At 36.7% G+C, this 26,750-nt stretch overlaps 1 protein-coding gene across 2 annotated transcripts in view; it reads left to right on the forward strand.

The window, feature by feature from the left end:
- LOC123526360 (uncharacterized) overlaps positions 1-26,750 on the forward strand; it is a 57,764-nt gene that overhangs the window by 19,041 nt on the left and 11,973 nt on the right. For both annotated transcript variants that reach the window (XM_053520715.1, XM_053520718.1), the window contains exons 3-14: positions 668-817; positions 2,928-3,038; positions 3,494-3,594; positions 5,873-5,900; positions 8,482-8,953; positions 10,092-10,245; positions 12,843-14,494; positions 15,186-15,237; positions 17,157-17,243; positions 18,937-19,151; positions 23,810-23,963; positions 24,285-24,392. In XM_053520715.1, coding sequence (XP_053376690.1) covers positions 668-817; positions 2,928-3,038; positions 3,494-3,594; positions 5,873-5,900; positions 8,482-8,953; positions 10,092-10,245; positions 12,843-14,494; positions 15,186-15,237; positions 17,157-17,243; positions 18,937-19,151; positions 23,810-23,963; positions 24,285-24,392 — 3,284 coding nt within the window. The remainder of the gene's footprint in view (positions 1-667; positions 818-2,927; positions 3,039-3,493; positions 3,595-5,872; positions 5,901-8,481; positions 8,954-10,091; positions 10,246-12,842; positions 14,495-15,185; positions 15,238-17,156; positions 17,244-18,936; positions 19,152-23,809; positions 23,964-24,284; positions 24,393-26,750) is intronic.

The raw sequence follows: 26,750 nt of genomic DNA on the forward strand, positions 1-26,750 counted from the left end.
TCGGTGACCATGAATGTGACCTACTGACCTACTTTCTAATATTTTAGCATCAGTGTGCTATTTTAAACGTGGCTGATATTACTCAGGTGAGCGATTTAGGGTCATCATGACCCTCTTGCTAAATAAAAAGTAGACAAAGGTTAATTCTAGATTTAAATATTTATAGGAATACTAGTACACATGTACAGATTAATTTGAGAAAACTTAATTCTCTCCAAACAAAACAGTTTAGAGAGAATTTGGTCCAGGATATATCCTTCTTTATTTCAATGAAACTAATTCTGACAAAACCGAAAACTGAGAAATTTGAATCATCATTTTCACTTACTGGCTTAAGTAAGCCCAAATCACAAAGAATGATTTTGATTGATCATATTTTAGCGAGCGAAAAATCTTTCAAATATTTATAAATCTTGTTGAATTGAGTAAATTAAATTGCATGGTAAAGGTGTGTAGTAAAACAAACTGACCACAGCTGTATGTTACTTCATAATCTTAGAAATACTTAATTTTAGTAATATTGAGTTATGAGTTTTGATAATGTCACAGACATTGATGCATACAACAACTTTGGTGTATACTTGGGACAGAAGCATGCCTCTTTCAATAAAGGCACAATGCCAGGCATTTATGACACATTTTGCTCAACCTATGCTATATGTGACAGGTGAAACATCACAGTCAGACGGGCAGGAAGGAACAGATGAAAGGCTACGCAGCAGAAGAAGTAGAACACCAGGGAAGAAAGAAGGCTACTTGGTTGGTGAGGAGCTGGATGAAATAGATGCTTCTCCAGCCTTTTCAGGGCTAGACAAAGGTATGGTATCAGAGGTTAGCTCAAGACCAGAAATCTGAGGGTCATAGGTTAGGATGTTTGCAAAGGTGTATGACATATACCTGTATGTTCTCATTGAAGATGAGTCGTTTGTCCTCCAGTTCTGATTCATGTGGGGAAGTTGTCTGTTACAAAACCTGCAGAGAACAGTTTGATTTATGGAAGACTATTAGTTACATGGTATACAATCATTCCCAAATTATAGGGGTGTCACGAATCGCCTGAAGCGTACCACGATATATTGCAATACATTATCGCTGTATTGTAATACGTACCACAGTATATTGCTTCATGAACTGGAAATATGACTGGAGATTCTTTTATTACTGCAAAACCTTTACACACCTCCATACTTATAAAATAAGTTGTAGAAAGTTAACATAAGCTGAAACAAATATCACTCTCAAGGTTTTGACTAGAAATATGAGGGTTTCATGACTAGAAACAGAAACTAGAAAGTAATTAATATAAGAAATTTATGTATATATGTGCAGAACTGTTAAATATTCAGGGCTTTTTCAGTGTGTCGCACGGGGCCGAAATTCGGCCCCATTCCCAATGGCAAATATGCATATTTTTTCCCAATAGCCGTTCAAAAATTCCTAATCAAAGCAACAAAAAAAAAAAAAAAAAAAAAATTTTTTTTTTTTTTTTGACCTAATCTATTTTGTTGCAAATTATAGTGGTGCAACCATCATGACCATTGTATTGTAGATTTTATTGAATTTTCAGCTTTAATTTGAATATAAAGCAGTTTCCTTTTATGAATATTAGCAGTAGAAATCACAGGAATATCTGTAAGGGAAAAAAAAAGACTGATTTTCATGGAAATACTTTCCTAATTTGGATGTTTAACCGATACACATATTTCCCTATATGGCAGTATTCACGAGTCGAAAATTCCCAAAAAGCACAGGGGCCTTTTTCCCAAAATGGCCAGAAAAAAGTCTGATATTCTACAAGATATTGCATGTAGAATACTGCACTGCTTCAACATGATGAGTTCTTAAAAAAAGCTTATGTTTACTTTCTACAACTTATTTGAAGAGTATAGAGGTGTGTCCTACTTTCAATTTCACTCTCAGATGATGCCGGTAAGTTAGTTGTCCCACCGCTATACTTCAAGGTACCACTGCACAACTGACAGATTGCAATACCATCGACAATTTTCTTTGCCTGCAGGTCGAATTTCAATCCGAAATGAGAGTCTTTGCCGTTTTGTTCGCGACAGTTTTAAAGCCGGCACTTTTGTCTGCCATGTTGTTTACATAAAAGTTTGGATTCATACAGTAATCAACAGTTACTGCTGTAAGCGCCTGCATGACCAGGAATGCTTATCTATTCGATTAAATTACTGGAACTAATATTTCAATCGAACAAACCGAGAGAAAAAAAAACAGTTCGCGACACATTTGACAAAGAAAAAATGCGAGGAAATACCGTATAAACCCAGCATGTTGGTTGCATATCGCGGTGCAATACAGCTTTGGCAACATATTGCAATATACCGGTTTATCGTGACACCACTACCAAATTATTTGGAATTTTTAGTTAAATGGACAAGCCCTGCAATTATTTTATTAAAACTTTGAAAGAGAGGGGATGACATGAAGCAAGTTGAGGAAACACCAAGAAACCTTATAATCAATTTAATTCAGTGTTTGTGGAACCCGGGACTTGTATGACTTAATGCTTACAGTACTATTTAGTAGCTAAACAGTGTCATTTTTGCTTGTAAACTTTTAGTTTTAGTTCTTCAAAGTGTTTTAGAAGATTTTGATAATTGATGAGAATTTACAACTTTTTATACCACTTTACCTTCATTCTTCTAGAAACATAATTTACAGATAGATGGACAGTTTTTATTTCATAAATAATTGTGAATATGAAGACTGTGCTGGCAGTGCACACTGTATATTATCTAATCTTCAGTTTACACTGTGTTACCTACCAATTTTAAACTTAAGTTTGTTCACACACTGGGATAACCTGGCTTCTGATTTATGTGCCAAAACCATTGTAGAGGTCAAATAACATTTTAAGGATGGTCCCAGAAATGAAACATTCTGGTTATTGAATTGTTGTATTACAGGGCATGGAAGAAGACCCTTGTTGTTCCACAAAGGGAAGAAGGCATCACCAGCCCAGATAAAACCCCTTACACCAGAGGAGTCCGAGAGATACAAGGAACCCTTCAAGCAAGGTAAAATATTCCCGTTTGTGCCTAGTGACAGTGCTTTTGAATATAGTAAGAGTATTGCTGTCCTCGTCGGACAGCTGTTGTTTTACTATTACTTTATAGTAAGGAACTACCTACATCTTTAGAAAATTGACACAGATCTGGCGGCATGGCCCTTAAAGTGTTGTGGGTATAGATTTTTTGTACTGCCAATGGAACTTTTCTATAAATGTGCTGTAGTTTTGTCCTTTGAACAGATGTAAGAATATATGCATATATGTACACTTTTGAGGAAACATTTGCAGGTTGGAAAAGAGAAGTTGTAATTCGAGGAATATATGATGAGATTTCTTCATGCACTGGAACCCCTAAAAGCCGACCCTGTGATGTCTATTACTTTCCACCTGTGGGAAGCAAAATCGTAAGAACTGTTCATTAACCCCAGTATTCTCAGTTAATACTAATCTATTACTTTTTAGGATGGAAACGTGAGCTTGTTTTTCGTGGGGCATATTGTGAGAGTTCGGTGAAAACCCAAGCGGATACATACTACTTTCCGCCTTCGAAGGGTCCGAAACTTGTAAGCAATATCACTGTTCTAACATCTTTGTTGTTACTGATTAATTATATATTGTACACTTACTGAATGACATGCTGCTTGAAATTAAAACTATTACACCAGTCCCAGTGACTATTGACCGTCCAGTCATTCAATAAAGTGTTTTATTACATGACATCAGAAATTAATTTTCATTGTTTATTGTTAAATTGGGAAATAAATCTTAGTTTTGCGTGCTTTGTTGGCAAACATAAAAACACGGTTTTGAGTTCAGATGTGTAGTAATCTAATCATGAAGGCCGAACGCAAAACTAAAATCTATTTCCATTCTAAACGTTCGAATTACACCAGGAAGGGATGCTAATCTGGAATCCTTTTTAGCTGATCTGATTTTTTGAAAAAAAATGATGAGTTATTGTAATCACTTGAGCGGGTTGTCGGCGTCGGCATCTGCGTCGGCGTTGCCTAGTTAAGTTTTATGTTTAGGTCAGCTTTTCTCCTAAACTATCAAAGCTATTGCTTTGAAACTTGGAATACTTGTTCACCATCATAAGCTGACCCTGTATAGCAAGAAACATAACTCCATCTTGCTTTTTGCAAGATTTATGGCCCCTTTTGTACTTAGAAAATATCAGATTTCTTGGTTAAGTTTTATGTTTAGGTCAACTTTTCTCCTAAACTATCAAAGCTATTGCTTTGAAACTTGGAATACTTGTTCATCATCACAAGCAGACCCTGTACTGCAAGCAACGTAACTCCATCCTGCTTTTTGCAATAATTATTGCCCCTTTTGGACTTAGAAAAATAATTTTCTTGGTTGAATATTATGTTTAAGTCAGCTTTTCTCATAAACTATCAAAGCTATTGCTTTAAAACTTGCAACAGTTTTTCACCATCATAAAGTGACACTGTACATCAAGAACCATAACTCTATCCTGCTTTTTGCAAGAGTGATGGCCCTTTTTAGACTTAGAAAATCATGGGTAGGACAATATTTCTATTATACAAAAAAAATCAGATGAGCGTCAGCACCCGCAAGGCGGTGCTCTTGTTTTAGGTGTAATAGCTAAAAGTAGGTCATTTTGCAAAATGTGTTTTAATTGACAAGACAATGCACGGTAAAATCCTTCTTTGTATATATACAAGAAAATCTTAAAAAGAGTCAGAAATTTTGACTTGTTAGTCCAGAAAACAAATGTTAAATATAGACCGTCATATAACACAAAATATGGACCATCGATTTTATATGAAGAGTCATGTAATAAAGTATTTTGTAATTATTAAATAGTTTTTTGCATGATATTCATAGGGTAATGTTTTACCACTATTATTTTAACAGTATTCACTAAGGTTATAAATGTAGAAGACAGGTAATGACACTTGGCTGTTTCTGTATGATTACATAACCTTGTTAGGCAGTTTGGCTTTCTTAGGATGTAGATGTAGCTCAAAGCACACGTTGCTTTCTGTAAAAAGCAGAGAATGCCAAAATTCATACGGACAATACTTTATGTCTCCCACCACACAGTGGTGTGGGAGACATATTGATTTTCTCCTGTCTGTCAGTCAGTCAGTCTGTGTGTGTGTCTGTCACAAACCTTGTCCGCACTCTTAAGTCGAACATTTCTCATCCGATCCTCACCAAACTTGAACAAAATGTGTTTGCCAATAAGTGCTCGGCCAAGTTTGATAACTAGCCAAATCGGCCTCGGCACTTTGGAATTATGGCCCTTGAATTACCAAAAAATGCGCAGATTTCTTGCGCATTTTGGACCTCAAAACTTTTGAGGTCAAAAAAGCGCATGCGCATGTGCTCTAAGTAAACAGTATATAAAGACTGACTTACTATTTAGATGATAAGGCAGTTGTGGGAGACATGCGCTTTTCTCAAAAGCAGCTCAATTTTGCAGATTGTCATTACCTGTCCACTACATTTATTTATTTTTAACACAAAATGTCATCATGTTCCATTCCATCCACAATATATACACCTGAAGGAACATAATATATTTTATTATGACGCTGGTGTCTGTCTGTCCATCTGTCTGTTGGCAATTTTGTGTCCGCTCTGTAACTCTTGAAACCCTTGAAGGATTTCGAAGAAACTTGACACAACACAAATTTTGACCACATCGAGACGACATGCAGAGTGCATGCATTTGATGGCTCGCTTCAAGGTCAAGGTCACACTTAGGGGTCAAAGGTCATATTACTTTGTTTTGTGTCCACTCTTGAAACTCTTTCAATGTAAATAGAGCTCTGTCATGTATATGTAACAGATTTTCTTATTTCTTTCTAGCGGTCGATGGTGCAGATTTCAGATTGGTGTAAGTAATAACTTCATTGTTTTGCCATGTCTCATAAAATAATAGTTATTATACCTAAGTTTGTGGGAGAGGGGGGTATATAGGAGTGAGCTTGTAGGTCGGTCAGTCAGTCAGTCTGTCGGTCCATTGGTTTTCATGGTGTCCGGACAGTGACTCATGAAAGGCTTGACAGATTTAAATAATTTTTGGTACATAGGTGAATCATCATAAAATATAAGTCAAGTTTGACTTTGAGGTCAGTAGGTAAAAGGTCAAGGTCACAATAACACGGAACAGTTAAATGGTTTACGGATGATAACTTGAGAATGCTTGGGCATAGGATCATAAATTTTGGCACACAGGTGTAACATCATAAAATACAGGTCAGATTCGACTTTGAGGTCGGGGCCAAGTTGTTAGAAACTTTTAACAACCTGTTAAACTAACCGCTGGTTAAAGTTTGAATCGAAATATTAGACTTGGTGGGAAAAACTAATATGAGCCGCACCATGAGAAAACCAACATAGTGGGTTTGCGACCAACATGGATCCAGACCAGCCTGCGCATCCGCGCAGTCTGGTCAGGATCCATGCTGTTTGCTTACAGTTTCTCCAATTACAATAGGCTTTGAAAGCGAACAGATCCTCAGACTGCGTGGATGCGCAGGCTGGTCTGGATCCATGCTGGTCGCAAACACACTATGTTGGTTTTCTCATGGCATGGCTCATATGATGTTTTGATTTTACTGTAAAGACTTTTTAGTGTTCATAATCCTGAACTGATACTTTTGTTTTTCGAAGTCTTCTAAAATGTTGAAATATAACCTTAAAAGTCAGTCGGACGTTAGCTTAATCACCTGTTAAAAGTTTTGAAAAACTGGGTCCCATAGATCAAAGGTCAAGTTCACAGTGACCTGGAACAGTTAAACAGTTTCCAGATGATAACTTGAGAACTCTTGGGCCTAGGATCATGAAAGTTGATAGGGAAGTTGGTCATGACCAGGAGATGACCCCTATAGATTTTGAGGTCAGTAGTTCAAAGGTCTAGGTCACATTGACCCAAGACAGTTAAACCGTTTTTGGATGATAGCTTTAGAATGCTTGGGCCTAGGATAACGAAACTTAATAGAGAGGTTGATCTTGACCAGCAGATGAACCCTGCTGATTTTGAGATCAGTAGGTCAAAGGTCAAGGTCACATTGACCCAGAGCAGTAGGACTTTTTTTGCAGGGTTGACAGATTTAAATCATTTTTAATACACAGGTGTAACATCATCAAATTTAGGTCAAGTTCGACTTTGACATTAGCTTACTGCTGTGACAAGGCTGTATTGTGGGGGTATAATTTGTCACTCCTGTGACAACTCTAGTTTGCCTTTTGTAGAATTTGTATCCTTACATATTTTAAGCATGCATTGTGAATAAGATCACATAAAACACTCTAGAAACTTAAACCTTTAAAAACCTTGTAATTTAGAGCAAACCTTTAAAACTTTAAATTTCTGAAAAAACCTTTGTAAATAGGCCTTACTGTATTTTCAGCATCATAAAACATAATTTATATTGTCAATTGCTATGCCGTTGCAGTTTAAAGTAGAAATGGTATACTACTGTATTTCTTCCCCCTTTTAAGTGTTGTTATTAGGATACTGCTTGTGTATCTTCATCTTGAGTTTTTCAGAATGCTGTTGTGTTCCCAGACCCATACATGTAGTAAATACCTATATATATTATATGTTTTCAACGAGAATTCCGACAAAAATAGCCTTTATTTACTCTTTATTTTTTAATATTTTACACTAAAAGGCCTTTATTTCCATAGATTGGAGCCTTTATATAAACCTTTATTTTTGTTTAGGCCTGCTAGGAGGCCTGCATAAAACTTAGCAAAAATTCTTGCACAATGCCTTGGGTTTGAAGTAGGTATGACACATACTGTAAATTAGATATTTGCACAAAGCTTATTCTTTATCTAAAATTGAAATTAGTTTGCATTGTAGAATATTTGTGTTATATGGCTTACTTGTGATGTTATAAGGCTATTTAGAAAAATGATAACAATTTGAGTATTGACATTATTGTGAATACAGAGTTAGCTAATATAGAGAAAAGAAATCCCTCACAAAGACTATTTTACAGTATAAGGTTGTAAGGTAAGTTCCAAGTTTTTTAGGTGGAAACATTGTGCAGCATTATTTCAGACTTAAGTGATCACACAGATACAAGTTAGCTTCTTCAAGGCCGCTGAATAAGTAGGCAAAAGAGTACCAGAATCTAAAACGAGAATTCCTAGGATCATTTATCAGCTTATTGTCAGAATTTCATACTTCTACATTTAACTCTATTGTAAAATTGTTCATTTGCATTTTTTCCGAAAGTATGAAGGATACTTTCTAAGACTAGCAGAAATGTGGAACATAAGATTAGTACTTAGTGCTTAGAGAGTGATGCAAAGAAGAATAGAGAACTTTCATTTTTGAGTCTAAAAGAAAATACTTGTATGGGTGGAAGACGTAGGATGTTAGGTCCTTAGAACTATGAGTGTTTTTCTGATTGCTGTTACACCTACATTTTCTAGTAACTAAAATCAAGTATATATTTCAGTGGCTACGCATGACACAACTTTGACAACTGATAACTTCACGTTTATGAGACGAGCAATAGGAGTGGACGGTGAAGTTGTGCGTAATGCTGCACACAGTCGTGGAAGAGCTTCAATGGAGGCAGCGCAAAAGAAGCGAAAAATAAGACACACCAACGATGCTCATGTACACGATGACAATGATGGTCAGTATGATAAACCAGAAATAGTAATCGAAAGAGACTCGGATGATTTCTTAGCCCCGATCATGTCAGCAGCTGTAGAGAAAGATACATCTGTAAAAATAGAACCTAAAAAGGGACGGCCTCCAAAGAACAAGGAGCCTTCTAATATTCCAAATCTGGAGGAATTGAAAGAGGAAAAAGTTGAGACGATGCATCCATCAAATGAAGAAGTAATTATTTCACCTTCAAAGAAGAAAAAGGAACATAAGGCAACTGCAAGGAAAAGCACAACTCAGAAAATGTTTAGAAAGTAAGTGAATATTTGCCAGTGGGCTACGGTTAACCCTTACCATGCTGGACACAATTGATTCTGCCTTTGCGACCAGTGTAGATCATGATCAGCTTGCACATCCATGCAGTCTGATCATGATATGCACTGTTCGCCATTCAGTCAGTATCTTTTTGGTAGGCACCCCTCTTAACAGTCAATGGTACTGTCCAAATTCAAAAAATGGACAAGTTCATTATAGAAATTTAGCAGGGTAAGTGTTAAGGAGTAACTGAAGCTCAGTCAGTGCATTCTCTCTAAGGTTAATGAAGATGAGATTTATGGAGGGTAGTATTTCATTTCCAACTAATGAGTTAATTACTAAGCAGTAAATGATTTAATGAAATAAGTTTAGTTAATAATTTATTTTATGTTTATTTTGAAACAAGTTTTACAACTTATATAAATATTTCTCAGCTCCTCATTTATATGAGCTGTAAAACCAGTTTCTCTTTAAATGCTCAAGCAAGGGAACCATACTGGTAATATTTATTTACGATGTGGCTAGGGATCAAACCAGAGACCTTCCACACTTGAAGCAGAGGCTCTACAACTAGGTTATCCGGCTTTCTTTAAATAATTGAATACAATGTTATTTTACTAAAGTAAGTGGTATTCAAGTATAGTCAGAATATGAAAAACTCCTATAGGATTGCAAACTCTTGAACTTGCTAAGCAGCCACCTGTATTAAGCAGGCATTTGCCTTAAACAGCCAGAAATAATTTCCCCAACTTATGTTCTGATTTCAACTTATCTTTAACAGCTTCTTTCCGAAGACGGACAGTCGTCTAACTTCCCAAGTTGACTTCATGCTCTAATTTCAGCTTGGCACAAGAAGCCAAAGTCGATTGCTTTCTTGGCTGACAGCTTAATACTGTTTGACTGTGACTATGTACTAATCTGTGATGGACAGCATTTAAAGAAATTTGTAAAACATTGTACTACGGTTCAAATCATATGGTAACTTTCAAATGTTTTAGTAATGGTTGAAGACCCATAATGCATTTTAGGCATTGTTTTAGTTAGTAGAAGCAACCTTACATATATAGGCAGGCAGTTTGCTTGAAAAAATTACCATACAACATTTTTAAGTTACGCTGAGATATGATTATTTTACAGACCTGTGCCATATACTGGTATAGAGAACCTGTGTTCATTGACATGTCCGGGAATGGAGGGAATACCACCAATGTTACATTGCAATGTCTGCATGTGTTTGTTTCACAACGAATGTGTAAACTACTATGGGCAAGATGATGATTTTGTTTGTCTGGCAAGTATACTAATTAACACGTCTAAAATCTTGTATGAAGAAAGAATGTCAAAGAAGAAAGTAAAAAAAAAAATCAGATTGTGGGAATACTTTAAAAGTCTTGTTGTACCCCCCGACAACAAAGTTGTAAAGGGGTATACTGGTTTCAGGTTGTCTGTCCGTCTGTCCGTAGACGCAATCTTGTGCGCACCATCTCTCCTTATCCCCTTGACAGAATTTAATGAAACTTCACACAAGTGACCAGTACCAACAGTAGTTGTGCATGGGGCATGTTAGGTTCTTTTAGAAAAGAAATTTGCAGAGTTATGGGACTTTGTTTTTTTGTTACTATACTATATACATAGACACAATCTTGTGCGCACCATCTCTCCTCATCCCCTTGACACAATTTAATGAAACTTCACACAAGTGATCAGTAACAACAGTAGTTGTGCATGGGGCATGTTGGGTTCTTTTAGAAAAAAAATTTGCAGAGTTATGGGACTTTGTTTTCTTGTTACTATACTATATACATAGACACAATCTTGTGCTCACAGAACATCTCTCCTCATCCCCTTGACAAAATTTAATGAAACTTCACACAAGTGATCAGTAACAACAGTAGATGTGCATGGGGCATGTTAAGTTCTTTCAGAAAAAAAATTTGCAGAGTTATGGGACTTTGTTTTTTTGTTACTATACTATATACATAGACACAATCTTGTGCGCACCATCTCTCCTCATCCCCTTGACACAATTTAATGAAACTTCACACAAGTGATCAGTAACAACAGTAGTTGTGCATGGGGCATGTTAGGTTCTTTCAGCGACAAAAATTACAGAGTTATAGGACTTTGTTTCTTGTTAACATACTATGTACATACAGTCTGCATATGCAATCTTGTACATGCCTAATCTACCAAACCCTTGCACACAATTTAATGAAACTTCACACAAGTGATCAGTACCAACCCTAGTTGTTCATGGTGCATGTTACATTCTTTTAGATAAATATTCTGCATAGTTATGGGACTTTGTTTTTTGTTACTATACTGTATACATACAGTCTATATACATACAGTCCACATAATTATGCAATCTTGTGTGCGTCAAATTGCAATGTACTGTGTCAGTGCATGCGGGGGGTACATTCATCACCTTTAGTGATAGCTCTAGTTAATTAAATAGTATATTTCAAGCACTATTAGTATACCATATAACCATTTTATTGTGCCTCTCCCCCCCCACCCCCACCCACCCAGTTTTTTGGGGGTAGGGGCACTTGAGAGTTGCCCTTGTCCATCCGTCTGTCAAAATTTGTATCATTCATATCTCAAAAAGTATTTGACCCAGTCATCAAACCTCACAGGATTGTTATTCAGCACGTGAAGCAGTGCACCAAGGGTTTTTATTTGGATCTCACACAGTTAGACCAGAGTTATGGCCCTTGACTTAGTCTAATATAGGCATAAAAACTTATGTTTGTGTTGCATGTATCTGAAGAAGTATTTGAAGTTGTGCATCTGGGGTTTTGTTAGAGATATCACTCAGTCAGACAATAGTTATGGCCCTTGACTAAGTAAAATAATATGCATAAAAAGGCATAAAAATTTTGTAAGTATATTACATAGGGTCATAAAACATCATAGGAATATTATTCAGCATCTGAAATTGTGCACATGGGATTTTTGTTTTGATAATTATCAATCAGGCCAGAGTTATGACCCTTGATTGTCAAAACTATTCATGGATGAGATACAAGTTTGTGTCACTTACACCTCAAAAAGTATATTTTGACATAGAGTCATAAAACATTAGGATGTGTACCTGGTGTTCTGTTTGGAGTTTCTGTTAACCAGATTGGAGTTATTGTCAATGATACACAAAAAGTGCTTGTATTGCATAAATCTTAAAAGAAAAGAATTCTAGAGTCATGAAATCATGTAAGGGTATTATCCAGCATGTGAATTTGTGCTCCTGATTTTTTTAGTGTTTTTTTTTTCACTTTTCTTGACCAGAGTTATTGCCCATGACTTAGTCAAAAAATAAAAGTTTGTGCTGCATGTATGTAAAAATGTACTTGGCCTAGAGTCATAAAACATTTGAGGATTGTTTAATAGCCTATGAAGTTTTGCATCAGGTGTTCTCTTTGGGATTTTACTCAGCTAGTTTAGAGTTTTTGTCCTTCACTAAGTGAAAAATACACATAAAGTTCTTAAGTTTGTGTTGCAAACATCTTAAAACATATTAAACAGTCATAAAACTGTGTGCAGTGACAGGAATGGGTGGGGGGTGAGGGGCACCTGTGTCCTATGGACACATATCTAGTTAGATATTGTTCTGCTTTGTTATAATTTTTTAAAATGATATAATTTTTTGTTTGTTTTGAAAGCAAGTCCTTACAACAGCAAGCATATCGCTTCAGCAGCATTTCTAGTGAAGAGCTTAAAGATACCTCTGCTTATTTAAGAAGAACTTTATATGTTACAGGTACATGATTTAATTTAGAGACAATTTTTTTAACAGAATTTTTCCCTTTTCTTGCCATATTGAACTACGAAAATCATAATAAAATACTTTCAATGGACATACAAATTTATTTATTCTAAATTTTTCAGAGGTGTAAGGATATGCAGCCTCCCAGTGCCGGTGGAGCCCCGTTAGTAAATGTACACACTGAAAACAATGTAATGAAAGTTTCAAACCCTGCACTATTAAGTCAGTTGCAGAGAAGTATGCCTGCCTCTCGATCATCTATAGTGCGTGTTTATCCCACTGGAGAGATAAAAACTGTTGCTAGTGCAAGCTCTAGTAGTCCTGGATTGAACAGTAAAGGAACACTTCTTAAAGCGACAACCCCACCGAATTCCATGTTACCGTTGTATAAAATGTTACCAGTTATTGCGGGAAGTCCAAAACCAGCAGCATCTGGTAGTAGCTCTCCATTTAATTATCCTGTGTTGCTAACGCAAAATACATCTGCTTTTAAAGTATCGTCTTCATCATCACCATCATCGTCAATTCCATCTGCAGCATCACCAGTTATGAGATCAATATTGGTAACAACAGCACCAAGTGCAGCAAGAAAATCACCAGCTTTAGCAGACATAGTGAATTCAAAACTTCAAACCGATTATCCGGAAATTAGACCACTTATTAAACAGGAACCAATTGACGATTCTTATGGGGACGCAATTAAAGACAATAAGAATATATCTAAAGGACCAAATACTACAAAAGCAAGTACTGAAGCTTTAGACAACTTGAAAAGTGTTTTGTCATCCAGACTTGGAAGCCCACCGTTTCCTGATAGAAATGTTTCTAACCAAAAGGGCAGACCAGTTGTAACAAAGGTAAATTCGTTGAACCAGCAGTCGTTTGCTCCTATACCAACTCCAGTTCGACTGATGAATAATTTTCTCAATAGTATCAATACTAACAGCCAGTTAACCATCTCTCAAAATATAAATCAACCAAGAATGGCTTTTGGTCTAACATCACCTCCTCAGGGTCAGTTCCCACAGAATCAAGAGTACAGAATTGTTCCGATCGGACCCCCAGTGCCTTTAAATAAGCTACCAACCCGTATGCCTGTGCTACATGGACAAAATTTTATGCCCATGTCATCAGTGCCTGTTAGGCAACCTGTCACACTTTCTCCACAGATTCCTCCAAGAACAGATAAACCTGTAGTATCATCAGTAATTGTGACAACACAGGATGATACTGCAGCTTCTGGTAATGCAGGACCATTAGTTGTTAATGCAAAGTCAGTCACACCAATGAATGGTCAGTTGTTAACTTTGCCACCACCTGTTGTGAAAAAATTAACACTGAACAGACCCCTTGCTTTGAAAATAAATAATCGTCAGATTACTGTTCCACCTTCTGGATTTTTTCAGTCAACAGAAGGTTTAAAAGTTTTTCTGCCACCAAATACGTTTCCAACAGCAGATGAGAACACTGTTGATGTCTCTGTTTCAAATGAAAAATCAAATGAAGAGGAAAATGCTACAGTCCCGAAATCTGCAACAGAAGAAAAGAGTGCTGAATCTCAAGAAAGTGCTAAGACTGATCTTGATACAAACAAAGATCAGACAAGCAAAATCGATGAAAAATCTGAAGTTGCTGAAGAAGTGACTAGTGCTAAAACAGTAGATATTAAGAAAAATAGATTTTATGGAAAATGTTGTCTCATACAGAGGTTATATGGAGGTTACGATTGTATGTTCCACATATTCAAACACCTGGAACTTAAAGACTTAGTTAGGTGAGTTGAAAGCAATAATTCAGATGTAGAATGTATAACTAAAAGTTTGGACTTATTAATATTTGAATGTAGTCTCAAGTGTGTGTAGTTTTAGTTCTTGAATAGTAGTCTTTTACACTAGATAAAATTGAGAATGTACGAAACTGCTGGTATTCATCCAACTAACAAGTCCAACAAATATTTTACATCTCTTTATGATTAAAGTGAATATAAATTATTTTACATTTTTATGCCCTCCACTATGTGCCTTACTTTAGTATGACATGGTGATATATCATGTGCAAGAACCATAACTCTACCCTTCTTCCTTATTATCCTATTATCTCTTGAATGTTCTTGCCCAGGGCATAACTTTAAGACTGCAGTAGGATACGTATGCAAACTGCACACGATGATGGAGGACTTTTAGGGGAAGTGCTGTATGCATATATAATCTGCCCCTCATACTCTGAGTTATCTCCCTTTATTGAATATCCATCCCCATTTCATGTCTGGTCTGTATCTTTGTTCTTGGATGGATTAGACCAAACGTCTACCCAGATATTACATATTGGCCAACACTTCCATTCAAATGAAGCCCTATGGGAAGCATGCACTTTTTCAAAATTGTCTCTTGTTAGTTTATTAAAACGGCTCCAATTCCTTTAACTGACAGTGTTGTGTATGGAACAAGTTTTTTTTTTTTTTCCAGGGTGAGCCAGGTGTGCAAAACATGGAGAAGGATCTCACTTTTACCAGATCTGGTAAGTTATGCAGAGTGCTGACTTTTTTAAGCTTTTCAAAAGTATTGCACGCATTCATGTGCTGGTTTTTGTTTCCGGATTTAGTAAAGTATTTGTGTGTTTGCTAGGATCAGTATCTTCGTACTGTAACTACTGGTGAGCAGGGCTTCGGAAATTTGTCAGTTTTGGATTAATTTTTTACTTTTCAGACCGATTCGTGAAGTGAAAAAACGAAAAAAATCGGTCCCGTAAAAATGGAGAAAAGTATAAATTTCTGTCTGATATCTCAATACACGATCACCTGCCAAGTAGGAACTTGTTGGTCGCACCTTCAGATAATCAATAAACTTGTCAATCGGTCTGATTGTCACTTTGATAATCGGTCCGTAATTAGCACGTGACGCAATCAGCGCTCGCGCAGCACATCCTTTAATGTTTGCAGACAGCCGACTGCAATGTATTAAACATTTTTGACTGGTTTCCAAATGTTTCTGACTGGATCCAAATCACTTTGACGGGGATCCACTTCTTTTATTTAGAATCCGACGGATGGTTTATTTCAAAAGGCTATGTTTGATCACGGTAACAAACAAATGGTCGCTGCATTTAATCAAAGAGCTATAATTGTACATTATAGGTCTTTGATTTAAAGAGATATCACACGGAAAACCGATAAAAATGTTTTTTATAATTACTTGATTTGAAAAAGTTGCATGATTCATTTGTTGGGGCTCCAGTTGAAACAAGTGCAGAAAATCGTCATTGAAACCCGACTGTACAAAAAAGAAAAAGAAAAAAAAAATGGACTGGCAAACATGAATGATAAAGAAAACCGGAGTGGCACTGTTTATCAAACTGGTCTTTTAAAAAACGTTTCAAAATGAAATTTTGTTTACATCAGAAGAGAACATAGAACTTTATAAAATGTAGTTGCTTATTGAAGTACAACGTAAGTGAAATGAAATATCTGTGGCCAACTCGCGTGACCTTTTGGTACTATAAATGCGGGAAATTCGATCTCGGCGTTCACATAACGTACACATTCGGTCCGCGGCAGAGTATTCTTAAAATACTGAGGCTGTTTAGCAGAGAATATGTGTCGTGTAATTCACTTTGACGCATTGTATTTTATAGAATTCCGTCAAAGAATGAGGAAACATCACAAAGTATCTGCCGTGTATATGGTACCGAAGTCACGTGCGTTGGCTTTTAGACTAGTTACGTACACGGTGTCAATGCCGGCAATTTTATCCTTGCAGGAAAAACATCGAAATTTAACATAGTAACGATCACACATAACACTGAATAACTGTCTTCATTGTATGGTAACTTGCGGTGACCGGTAACTCATTTTTAATGCATGACATGCTTATTTCTTTATCACGTTTTACAAAATATGTAATATTGGGAATGTGGTGGGTGGGGTAGCGCCGATGTCAGGATTTTCGTTTCGAACCGATTGAGTTATCTAAATTTCCGGAGCCCTGCTGGTGAGAATGGATTTAAATTTTCTGACTTGTTCACTGTGATAATTTGACCTGCATTGGATAAGTTTCATAAATCTATTTTGATTTTTTAGGAGAATTTACCTAAACGCTCATCGTTACAAGTAGACACCATCATTTATTATATGACCGAAAAATTGTTAAGAAATACACTACACTTGAATACACACACTCACACAAACACTCCCGTATTGCTTGCAACATTGAAATTTAGCTCTGTCTTGTAAATATCCATCACTGAATGAATGTTCATTACATACAGAAGCAATGGATGGCAGAAGGAATACTTACAGAGTTTCATTTTCTTAATTCAAATTCTCGTTCAATCATTAAAGATCTGCTGTAAACCTCTACTTAAGAATATGATACGAAAACTTGACAGAAATAAGTTACCATTGCGTCTAATGCATATAGTAAATGTTCTTTCTTTTTCAGTGGACCAATGTGAATTTCAGTGACATTAGTGTATCAGATTGGGGAAAGGCACTAAAGTATGTGAGCAGGAGAGATGTACAGTCTATTGTAAGTGTTAAAACTCTCAAATAGATTTGATGTTGGTATAAAAGGGATAAATTATTGATGGTAGATTATTTTGCTTTAAAAGTAACAATTATGTCTCCCACCACACAGTGGTGTGGGAGACATATTGATTTACTCCTGTCTGTCTGTGTGTCTGTCACAAATCTTGGGTGCACTAAGTTGAACATTTCTCATCCGATCTTCACCAAACTTGAATAAAATGTGTTTGCCAATAAGTCCTCGGCCAAGTTCGATAACTAGCCAAATCAGCCCAGGCACTTTGGAATTATGGCCCTTGAAACTTGTTTTTGATAATCAAAGCACTGAAAGTCTGACAAGGCAGTTGAGGTCTTGGTGCATGGTTGACTTATATACTACTATTCAGATGATTAGGCAGTTGTGGGAGACATGTGCCTTTCTCAAAAGCAGCTTTAGTTTGATTTGTCTTACAGTAGGGGAAAATGATATTGTATGTGAAATATAAAAAAAGGATATTTGCTGTTAGTTATGACCAGACTGGTCTATGTTTGAGACTGCTGTTGGAATAAATTGCAAAATAACATATGTTTAAAAGTATTTTCATTTGAGGGTTTCGACAACAACACTGCAAGATTGTCACACATCAGTCATATACAGTTTAATATGCATAATTATAAAGAATGTTATAGATATCTACTGATTATATCTCCTCATATTGACAACAATTATCTTTGTCTGAAACAAAAACATTTTTGGGTATTGTAGAAAGTGAATCATTTGAATATACGTTGGCTACAATATTCCCAGTGTAAATATTTGAAATAGATCTTGTGATTTGCCAGAGAAACCGCCTCCCAAACAGCTAAAGGTTTAGTACTCGAATGGTGATATAGACATGGAAAAAGCAACTAAGGAATTTTAATGTTTAAGAAATTATATCGTACTCAGCCATTTCAGGTTGTTTGAGAAAAGGGTATGTATGATTTACATAAGAAAATGGCCCTTAATTTTCGAAATTTTGAAAGTTGACAGCAAGTAAAATAGCTTTTTATTATCTAACATAATAAAAAAGGTAACAAAAAACCGACATTCTGAGTAACAGGTACATAAATTGTTTCACAGTTACAACAAATAGAAAAGAAAAAGTACAAAAGCACCAAAAATTAATTGAAAGGAGCTCAGCTCTCAATATTTGACTGACAGCAAAATAGTTTGTGATGGATAGTGTCCCTGAAAATTGAATTTGAAGATGAAAGTCCAATATTTGACATTTTTGAACAGGGAAAGGCAAAAATTGCTATATCTGTTGTAAATTTATGTTGTAGTTTATGTATCTGTTTCAAAGATTGCATGCTAAATATGACATTTTGTATTTGAAAAAAACATCAGTGTTATAAAAGACAGTTATACTACATGTTGTCAAGGTATCTGAAAATTGGAGGCCATTTTCTTATGTAAATCGTACACACTTAATACTTTTGCTTCAAGTTTTATGCAGAAATTTATGCACTTTTACAGAGATTGGGAAGTTATACTATGAGTTTATTGACACAACTTCCTCTTGGGGCACCTTGGGTCTTCCTTCACAATCAAAGCCGGAAAGTCACCATATGACCTATACTTGTGTCGGTGCAACGTTAAACCCAACAAAAGTAAAACAAAACAAAAACAACCTTCCCCCGTAGAATATTACTACGCTTTCTTACTATTTATACAGAGTCTAAAGGGGCTGTCACATTTTGGAGAACCCAATAGAACTTGGCATCAGCTGGTTTCCTCTTTACATGAGTTATCTCCTGAACTATTTATGCTGAAGAAGATCTCATTCGGCCTGGTACCAGCGGCCGTTCTTCAGTCAGTGGCAGGAAAGTTGACTCTACTGGACTCCTTTGTTGCAGAATCCATATCAGACTTTACGGATGATTCCATGTGGTAAGTTCTTTAAGTTGAGTAATCAGTGAAAGATTTACTGGTGTCCATATTTCTTAAAGATATCCAATGCCCTTCTTTCACTAAAATATTTTAGATTTAATTTTACTAAATACATATAGGAATTAATGGTGTATGTAGAGCTGCATTTGTAATTAAATGTCATGCAGTATCAGTCATTTGTTAAAATGTTTTTTTATGCCCCCGAAGGGAGGCATATAGTTTTTGAACCGTCTGTCCGTCTGTCAGTCTGTCGGTCTGTCAGTCAGTCCGCAATTTTCGTGTCCGGTCCATATCTTTGTCATCGATGGATGGATTTTCAAATAACTTGGCATGAATGTGTACCACAGTAAGACGACGTGTCGCGCGCAAGACCCAGGTCCGTAGCTCAAAGGTCAAGGTCACACTTAGACATTAAAGGATAGTGCATTGATTGGCGTGTCCGGTCCATATCTTTGTCATCGATGGATGGATTTTCAAATAACTTGGCATGAATGTGTACCACAGTAAGACGACGTGTCGCGCGCAAGACCCAGGTCCGTAGCTCAAAGGTCAAGGTCACACTTAGACATTAAAGGATAGTGCATTGATTGGCGTGTCCGGTCCATATCTTTGTCATCGATGGATGGATTTTCAAATAACTTGGCATGAATGTGTACCACAGTAAGACGACGTGTCGCGCGCAAGACCCAGGTCCGTAGCTCAAAGGTCAAGGTCACACTAAGACATTAAAGGATAGTGCATTGATGGGCGTGTCCGGTCCATATCTTTGTCAACCATGGATGGATTTTCAAATAACTTGGCATGAATGTGTACCACAGTAAGACGACGTGTCGCGCGCAAGACCCAGGTCCGTAGCTCAAAGGTCAAGGTCACACTTAGACGTTAAAGGTCATTTTTCATGATAGTGCATTGATGGGCGTGTCCGGTCCATATCTTTGTCATTCATGCATGGATTTTAAAATAACTACGCATGAATGTGTGGCACAGTAAGACGACGTGTCGTGCGCAAAACCCAGCTCCATAGGTCAAAGGTCCTAAACTCTAACATCGGCCATAACTACTCATTCAAAGTGCCATCGGGGGCATATGTCATCCTATGGAGACAGCTCTTGTTATTGGTAGTACACAATTATTATATATTATGCAAGATTTATATAGCACCCTTTTCATGACAAACGCGTTTAAAGCGACTTTACATACAAAGGCAGTCACTCAAGGTGCTAAATTCATCCCTTACAAGAACAGATGCAGAGCATTCTGACTACAGGGACAGATTGAGAGAAAGTCCCCAGGCAGAGAGAGAGAAATCCTTTAGATAACTGAAGACATGTCTAGCTAAATTAGACTAGCTCTTTGCAGATTGACAGTCTGATTCTTTAACTTGCCTGTTGGTTAGCTATACATGTACATTTCTAGCTGCACCCGCCTGCTTAGCTCAGTAGGTAGAGCGTCGGTCTACGGATCGTGGGGTTGTTAGTTCGATCCTCGGGCTGGGCGTATGTTCTCCGTGACTATTTGATAAACGACATTGTGTCTGAAATCATTAGTCCTCCACCTCTGATTCATGCGGGGAAGTTGGCAGTTACTTGCGGAGAACAGGTTTGTACTGGTACAGAATCCAGGAACACTGGTTAGGTTAACTGCCCGCCGTTACATGGCTGAAATACTGTTGAAAACGGCGTTAAACCCAAAACAAACAAACAAACATTTCTAGCTCCACTATTCGGAGAATAGGGGTACTATTCTACTCGTCCCGGCGTTGGCGTCGTCGTGAGCTTTCTTGGTTAAAGTTTTTCGGCAACCTTTGTTTTTCTGTCATATCTTTGTTACTATTGCTGATATCTTACTGTAAGTTCACATAAACATTGTCCAGTATACAAACAATGTATGTGCAGGGGCTGGGCCCATTATAAACAAGGTCAAGGTCACCAAGGCTTTTAAGATTAAAGTTTTTCGGCAACCTTTGTTTTTCTGTCATATCTTTGTTACTATTGCTTTTATCTTACTGTAAGTTAAAATAAACATTGTCCAGCATACAAACAAAGTATGTGCAGGGGCTGGGCCCATTATACCCAAGGTCAAGGTCACCAAGGTATTATGTTCACCAAGTGGTTGGAATATTGTTTCTCGGTTGTGTTGGGTCGCACAAAGCTGGTGCATCTAAGGAACATTATTGATTTCACCAACTGAGATAAATGTGTTTTGCACATAATCCCCGTTGATATCTAGCCAAATTGTCTCATAAAGGCGATTACCTAAAAATGGTCTTTGAATTACTCTGTCCACTTGATAAAGCTCTAAATTTCTCAGTCACAATTTGCCCTAAAGTTAACCAAAATGGGTCTTTTACTCTTGCACACACTCTAATGATTCCATCAATTTCCAATTACAAGTTGACCATGAACTCAGCCAAGTCGATAACTACATCGTCCAGGCATTTTGGAGTTACGGCCCTTGAATTATCGAAAAATCAGCCTTTTTACTCTTGTCCGCACTCTAAGTCGAACATTTCTCATCCGATCTTCACCAAACTTGAACAAAATATGTTTGACCATGAGACCTCGGCCAAATTCGATAACTAGCCAAATCGGTCTAGGCATTTTAGAGTTACGGCCCTTGAATTACCGAAAAAATCTGTCTGTTTACTCTTGTCCGCTCTCTAAGTCGAACATTTCTCATCCGATCTTCACCAAACTTGAACAAAATGTGTTTGGCCATAAGACCTTACCCAAGTTCGATAACTAGCCAAATCCGCCCAGGCACTTTTGATTTATGGCCCTTGAATTACTGATTGGATCCACTCATCCAGACCATCTAATTGGATCCACTCGTCTAAAACATCTAGAGAAACTAACATTTTTCATAGGGGCAGTTGTGGGAGACATGCGCTTTTCTCAAAAGCATCTCTAGTACTTAGGTTATTTTTAGTACTTAAGGTTAAAGTTTTTCGGCAACCTTTGTTTTTCTATCATATCTTTGTTACTATTGCTTATATCTTACTGTAAGTTCACATAAACATTGTCTAGCATACAAACAAAGTATGTGCAGGGGCTGGGCTCATTATACCCAAGGTCAAGGTCACCAAGGTGTTATACTTGGAATTATTTTCATGTTAAATTTTTTCAAAAGCATCATTTATAGACATATCTTTGGTACTTTAAAAGATAATGACTTGAAATTAAAAATATTTCTTTATAATCATCATGTGCATATGTGGTTACAATCCCCATAACTCTTATGTTTTTGACAAAATTATGCCCCTTTCATACTTCAAGCTTTTTGGCAGTCTTCGCTTTCTGGATATAACTTTAGTACAATATAAAATAAAGACTTGAAACTTAAAATGTATCTTTATCATCATCATCTGCATGTGTGGTAACAATCCCCATAACTCTGGTTTGTATTTTTGACCAAATTATGCCCCTTTCATAACAATCCCAATAACTCTAATTTGTGTTCTTGACAGAATTGTGCCCTTTGGTGTATCTTCCTTTTAAAGTAGAGGTCTCTTATTGAGACATATTTATATTCATTTTACTGTCAAATCACCAAATAGTGGAGCTACGACAGCTCTTGTTTGTATAGCGTGCTATTTTAACTGTTAATACATATGAATTAGTAAATTTTAAGTTAATATAATCTGTATGTAGTAATTGTTCATATTTTCAAATAAAAAAATTTGGGTAAAGTACTCCTTTAAGTATGTCTTTGGTTGGAGATTATGAAAGATGAGATTGAAGTCTCAGTCTGCAGCCTTGCCATAGGTTAATTTTTAAGACTGTTTGTAAACAGCCAACCAGAAGTTATGTTTTGAGATAAGTCAATATATAATACAAATGTTTCACAAATTACATGGAATATACTTATTTCTTTATAAGACTGTAAAATGTTACTCGTTTTATTAGCTCATCTGATTTTTTGAAAAAAAAAGATGAGTTATTGTCATCACTTGATCGGTGTCGGCGCTGGCGTTTTCTAAGTTTTGTTTAGGTCAGCTTTTCTCCTAAACTGTTACAGCTATTGCTTTAAAACTTGCAACACTTGTTCATCATCAATAGCTGACTCTGTACAGCAAGAAACATAACTCCATCCTGCTATTTGCAAGAATTATGGCCCCTTTTTGGACTTAGAAAAGATCAGATTTCTTGGGTAAGTTTTGCGTTTAGGTAAACTTTTCTCCTAAAAGGTCAGAGCTATTGCTTTAAAACTTGGAGCAGTTATACGCCATTTAAAGCTGACTCCGCACAGCGAGTACCCTAACTCTACATTGCTTTTTGCAAGAATTATGGCCCCATTTGGACTTAGAAAATCAGATTTCTTGTTTGTTTTGTGTTTAGGTCAGCTTTTCTTCTAAACTATCAAAGCTATTGCTTTAAAACTTGCAACTCTTGTTCACCATCAAAAGCTGACTCTGAACAGCAAGAAACATAACTCCATCCTGCTTTTTGCAAGAATTATGGTCCCTTTTGGACTGAGAAAATTTCATAAAAACACACGGGTAGGACAATATTTCTATTATACAGAGACAAAAAAATCTGATGAGCGTATGCACCAGCAAGGCGGTGCTCCTGTTCTTAATATGTTTGTGCCAGGTACGTTCTAGGAAAGTAGATGTTATGTTCAGCAAAACTGTATGTAAGGAATATGTATACTTTTAGGAATGTTCCAACCAAGTTAGATGTAGGAAATTTCCGCTGTACGTCACAGTTGAAGGAGTTGAAGCTGAGGGGTACTGGTGGTCTGTCACTGCCCTCGTTCAGTTTTGGTTGTGGTCTTGCAGATATAGGAAAACTGACAGCACTTCAGACTTTGGTAAAAATCTATTTAGAAAACAAAAACAAAAACTGTTAAAAGTAAGGACTTCAGACAGTTAGTCAGGTTCGGTAATGAGATACTTGTAGAACCTGTTTTTGAAGGTAAAAACTATAAATTCATTTTAGTATGATACTCATTATATTATTGAACAATTTTAAGTGGTTGTTTGGTATTATTTTGCACAAGCATTTGCTATATATGAGTGCTCATATATTTAAATAGAAGCCTCAGCCTGTCTGCTAAAATATGATATCCTTTGTGTTTGGTTTTCTGTTCACTTTGCTTAAAGTGTTTACTCATGTTGATACTTGTTTTCAGCATCTCACCAGTCTGAGGAATTTGGATGGTTCAGATTTCAACTTCATATCAAGTCTTACCAATCTCAAGGAACTGGCCCTCGGAGACTGCGAGAACTGGACGCAAGAGGTCAGTTATTAATGATATGTAGATGATTGTGAAGTGATTTATGACTGTTTGTTTTTATGAGGTTTGTTATTTTCATATGTTGAAGCATATTGAGCAAGAGGTTTGCATTTTTGCATTTTTGACCCATCAGAATGTTTTTAGTGAAGACCTTGTTAGCTCACCTGTCACAAAGTGACAAGGTGAGCTTTTGTGATCATGCGTCGTCCCTCCGTGCGTCCGTCCGCCCATAAACTTTTGCTTGTGACCACTCTAGAGGTCACATTTTTCATGGGATCTTTATGAAAGTTGGTCAGAATGTTCATCTTGATGATACCTAGGTTAAGTTCGAAACTGGGTCACATGCCGATAAAAACTAGGTCAGTAGGTCTAAAAATAGAAAAACCTTGTGACCTTTCTAGAGGCCATATATTTCACAAGATCTTCATGAAAATTGGTCAGAATATTCACCTTGATGATATCTAGGTCAGTTTAAAAACTGGATTACGTGCTGTTAAAAACTAGGTCAGTAGGTCTGAAAATAGAAAAACCTTGTGAACTCTCTAGAGGCCATATATTTCACAAGATCTTCATGAAAATTGGTCAGAACGTTCACCTTGATGATATCTAGGTCAAGTTCGAAACTGGGTCACGTGCTTTCAAAAACTAGGTCAGTAGGTCAAATAATAGAAAAACCTTGTGACCTCTCTAAAGTCCATATTTTTCACAAGATCTGTATGAAAGTTGGTCTGAATGTTCATCTTGATGATATCTATGTCAAGTTCGAAACTGGGTCACGTGCGGTCAAAAACTAGGTCAGTAGGTCTAAAAATAGAAAAACCTTGTGACCTCTCTAGAGGCCATATATTTCATGAGATCTTCATGAAAATTGGTCAGAATGTTCACCTTGATAGTATCTAGATCAAGTTTGAAAGTGGGTCACGTGCCATCAAAAACTAGGTCAGTAGGTCAAATAATAGAAAAACCTTGTGACCTCTCTAGAGGCCATATTTTTCTCAGGATCTGTATGAAAGTTGGTCTGAATGTTCATCTTGATGATATCTAGGTCAAGTTCGAAAGTGGGTCACGTGCCTTCAAAAACTAGGTCAGTAGATCAAATAATAGAAAAACGTTGTGACCTCTCTAAAGGCCATATTTTTCATGGGATCTGTATGAAAGTTGGTCTGAATGTTCATCTTGATGATATCTAGGTCAAGTTCGAAACAGGCTCATGTGCGGTCAAAAACTAGGTCAGTAGGTCTAAAAATAGAAAAACCTTGTGACCTCTCTAGAGGCCGTACTTATGAATGGATCTCCATAAAAATTGGTCAGAATGTTCATCTTGATGATATCTAGTTCAAGTTCGAAAGTGGGTCACGTGCCATCAAAAAGTAGGTCAGTAGGTCAAATAATGAAAAAACGTTGTGACCTCTCTAGAGGCCATATTTTTCTTGGGATCTGTATGAAAGTTGGTCTGAATGTTTATGTTGATGATATGTAGGTCAAGTTAGAAACAGGGTTAACTGCGATCAAAAACTAGGTCAGTAGGTTTTGATATAGAAAAACCTTGTGACCTCTCTAGAGGCCATACCCTTGAATGGATCTTCATGAAAATTGGTCAGAATGTTCACCTTGATGATATCTAGGTCAGTTTCGAAACTGGGTCACGTGCGGTCAAAAACTAGGCCAGTAGGTATAAAAATAGAAAAACCTTGATGATATCTAGGTCAAGTTTGAAACTGGGTCAACTGCGTTCAAAAACTAGGTCAGTAGGTCTAAAATTAGAAAAATCTTTTGACCTCTCTAGAGGCCATATTTTTCAATGGATCTTCATGAAAATTGATCTGAATGTTCACCTTGATGATATCTAGGTCAGTTTCGAAACTGGGTCACGTGCGGTCAAAAACTAGGCCAGTAGGTATAAAATAGAAAAACCTTGTGACCTCTCTAGAGGCCATATTTTTCATGAGATCTTCATGAAAATTAGTGAGAATTTTCACCTTGATGATATCTAGATAAAATTCAAAACAGGGTCACGTTCCTTCGAAAACTAGGTAAATAGGTCAAATAATAGAAAAACCTTGTGACCTCTCTAGAGACCATATTTTTCAATGGATCTTCATGAAAATTGGTCAGAATTTTTATCTTGATAATCTCTAGGTCAAGTTCAAAACTGGGTTACATGAGCTCAAGAACTAGGTCACTATGTCAAATAATAGAAAAAACGACATCATACTCAAAACTGGGTCATGTGGGAAGAGGTGAGCGATTCAGGACCATCATGGTCCTCTTGTTTTTGTAATTTTTGTGGGAGGATATTGAAGTATTTTTATCTTTATCTAAAATCTAATTTTGTTCAAACCAAGGGCAGCAAAACTGTTA

Source organism: Mercenaria mercenaria, chromosome 1 (genome assembly GCF_021730395.1).
Source record: "Mercenaria mercenaria strain notata chromosome 1, MADL_Memer_1, whole genome shotgun sequence".
NCBI classification, from domain to species: domain Eukaryota; kingdom Metazoa; phylum Mollusca; class Bivalvia; order Venerida; family Veneridae; genus Mercenaria; species Mercenaria mercenaria.